Source organism: Cryptomeria japonica, chromosome 4 (assembly GCF_030272615.1).
Source record: "Cryptomeria japonica chromosome 4, Sugi_1.0, whole genome shotgun sequence".
NCBI classification, from domain to species: Eukaryota; Viridiplantae; Streptophyta; class Pinopsida; order Cupressales; family Cupressaceae; genus Cryptomeria; species Cryptomeria japonica.
Genome location: NC_081408.1, coordinates 454,334,165 through 454,335,758, shown reverse-complemented (window position 1 = coordinate 454,335,758; position 1,594 = coordinate 454,334,165). Strand labels below are relative to the sequence as shown.

General features: G+C 39.0%; 1 protein-coding gene across 1 annotated transcript; it reads right to left on the bottom strand.

Moving 5' to 3' along the window:
- Positions 1-273: 273 nt before the first annotated feature.
- LOC131077383 (uncharacterized) lies at positions 274-1,248 on the bottom strand. The gene is made up of 2 exons (XM_058014873.2): positions 809-1,248; positions 274-722 (listed from the first exon to the last, which is right to left on the bottom strand). Exons 1-2 carry the CDS (start codon positions 1,193-1,195, stop codon positions 567-569), a joined length of 543 nt encoding a protein of 180 aa, XP_057870856.2. The 5' UTR covers positions 1,196-1,248; the 3' UTR covers positions 274-566.
- Positions 1,249-1,594: the final 346 nt, after the last annotated feature.

Below are 1,594 nucleotides of genomic sequence, written 5' to 3'. Positions count from 1 at the left end.
ACTTTTCTGCAAAGAATTCCAAGTAACCAAATACAATTTATATAGCAAAGCCATTTGATATTCAGATTGCAATAGGTCCAAGTCTACTTTTTGTCTTCCTAATTGGTTATATCGGATATCAACATATATAGAATTCACAGCCTGACAATAACGTCTGGGAAAGCAACAGCTATAGAGAAGCCTCGTTCCAAGGTCTCAATTAAAAAGGAAATTATGTTTATCAAGGAAAATGCTTATAACGCCACCATAAAAACTGGATCAAATACACAGATCTTTCGAATTTTCGTGAACCCTAATTTGCTTTCAGAATACAAAACAGACTTGGATTCTCAAAGAAAGCAGCAAATGTCCTGCCCAAAAGCTAGGAAATACCCAAACAAAACGATTGAAACCCATCGAAATGGATAATTTAATAAAAATGGCAGGGAAAAGGCACTCAAGAGTACTTGCAGAATATGTTTATCCAGCAACGCTACAGATGTGCCTTGTGTGAATTTATACAAAATAGCTAAAATGCAATTAACTCCAAATCAAAAAGAAAAAAGAAGCAAAATCTGATTGTGTACTCATCTTCGCCTACTCTTTTGTCCAAATCCTCTTGGTCCAGGCTTGGCTATCTTTTCTCTCTTGGAATTCTTCTGCTTTTCTTGAGCTTGCTCCTCCTTTAACAGTTTATCTCTCTCGCGTTTCTCCTGGAAGTCTTTCACTGCCAAGTAAATCACCTGTTACACAATGCAATCCCCGGATTGTGATTTTTGCAGATTTCTTCAAACTAATTTCGAATTTGGGGGAAAATGTTAAAGTTTACCCCAAAACTAAGAAATGTGAGACCAACGAATGCACAGAGGAGGAGGATGGAGATGAATTGAGATTCAGGAGTGTCAGGCACGGCCACAGCCTCCACCTTTGTCTCTGCCTCAACTGCAAGTGCTGTACCCACATTCCAAATGGCTAATTCCCTGCTCCAAAAATGAGGGGTTGCTGAACAGGATGAGCTCAGCATTCTGTGCAAGCCACCATTACGAGTATAGGAGATCAGATGTGGGGATTGTATGGAGTGAGACGAAAAAAAAGCGGCAGAATTGTAACACAGTGGAAAGATGGGATGCCGAGTGACCATGTCCACACAAGCGATGGGCAGAGCCATCGGTTTTGGGTTTTGCAGTGTTGATGCCAGTGACCGAAGGGGCAACATAGTTGAAGAGATACAAACAATTTATGGTAAACAAAGAAGATGAACATGCAAGTCTATCCTACATAAAAGGATTTTTAAAGAGGAAAGATTTAATAAAAAGTAAATTAATTCAATATTTTGGAAATGGAATGAAATAGTAAATGTAATTAGTTGAAAGATAGGAAAGGAAAAGGAAAAGAACTTTCATAGTCCATGATGTCACTCATTCATGTATGGGTCTATAAATGGGTTAGAGCACACATACCTTAACCCTTTTGTGGAATTTGAACTTGTGACCTCTCTTTCAAGAGCACAAGTTCTCCACCACTAGGCCAACTCATGCTATACAAGCACTTACATAGCCTAGTACTTCCAATCTTAGGGGGGGCAAGGGTAGCCGATATGTAAATAGAGAAAACA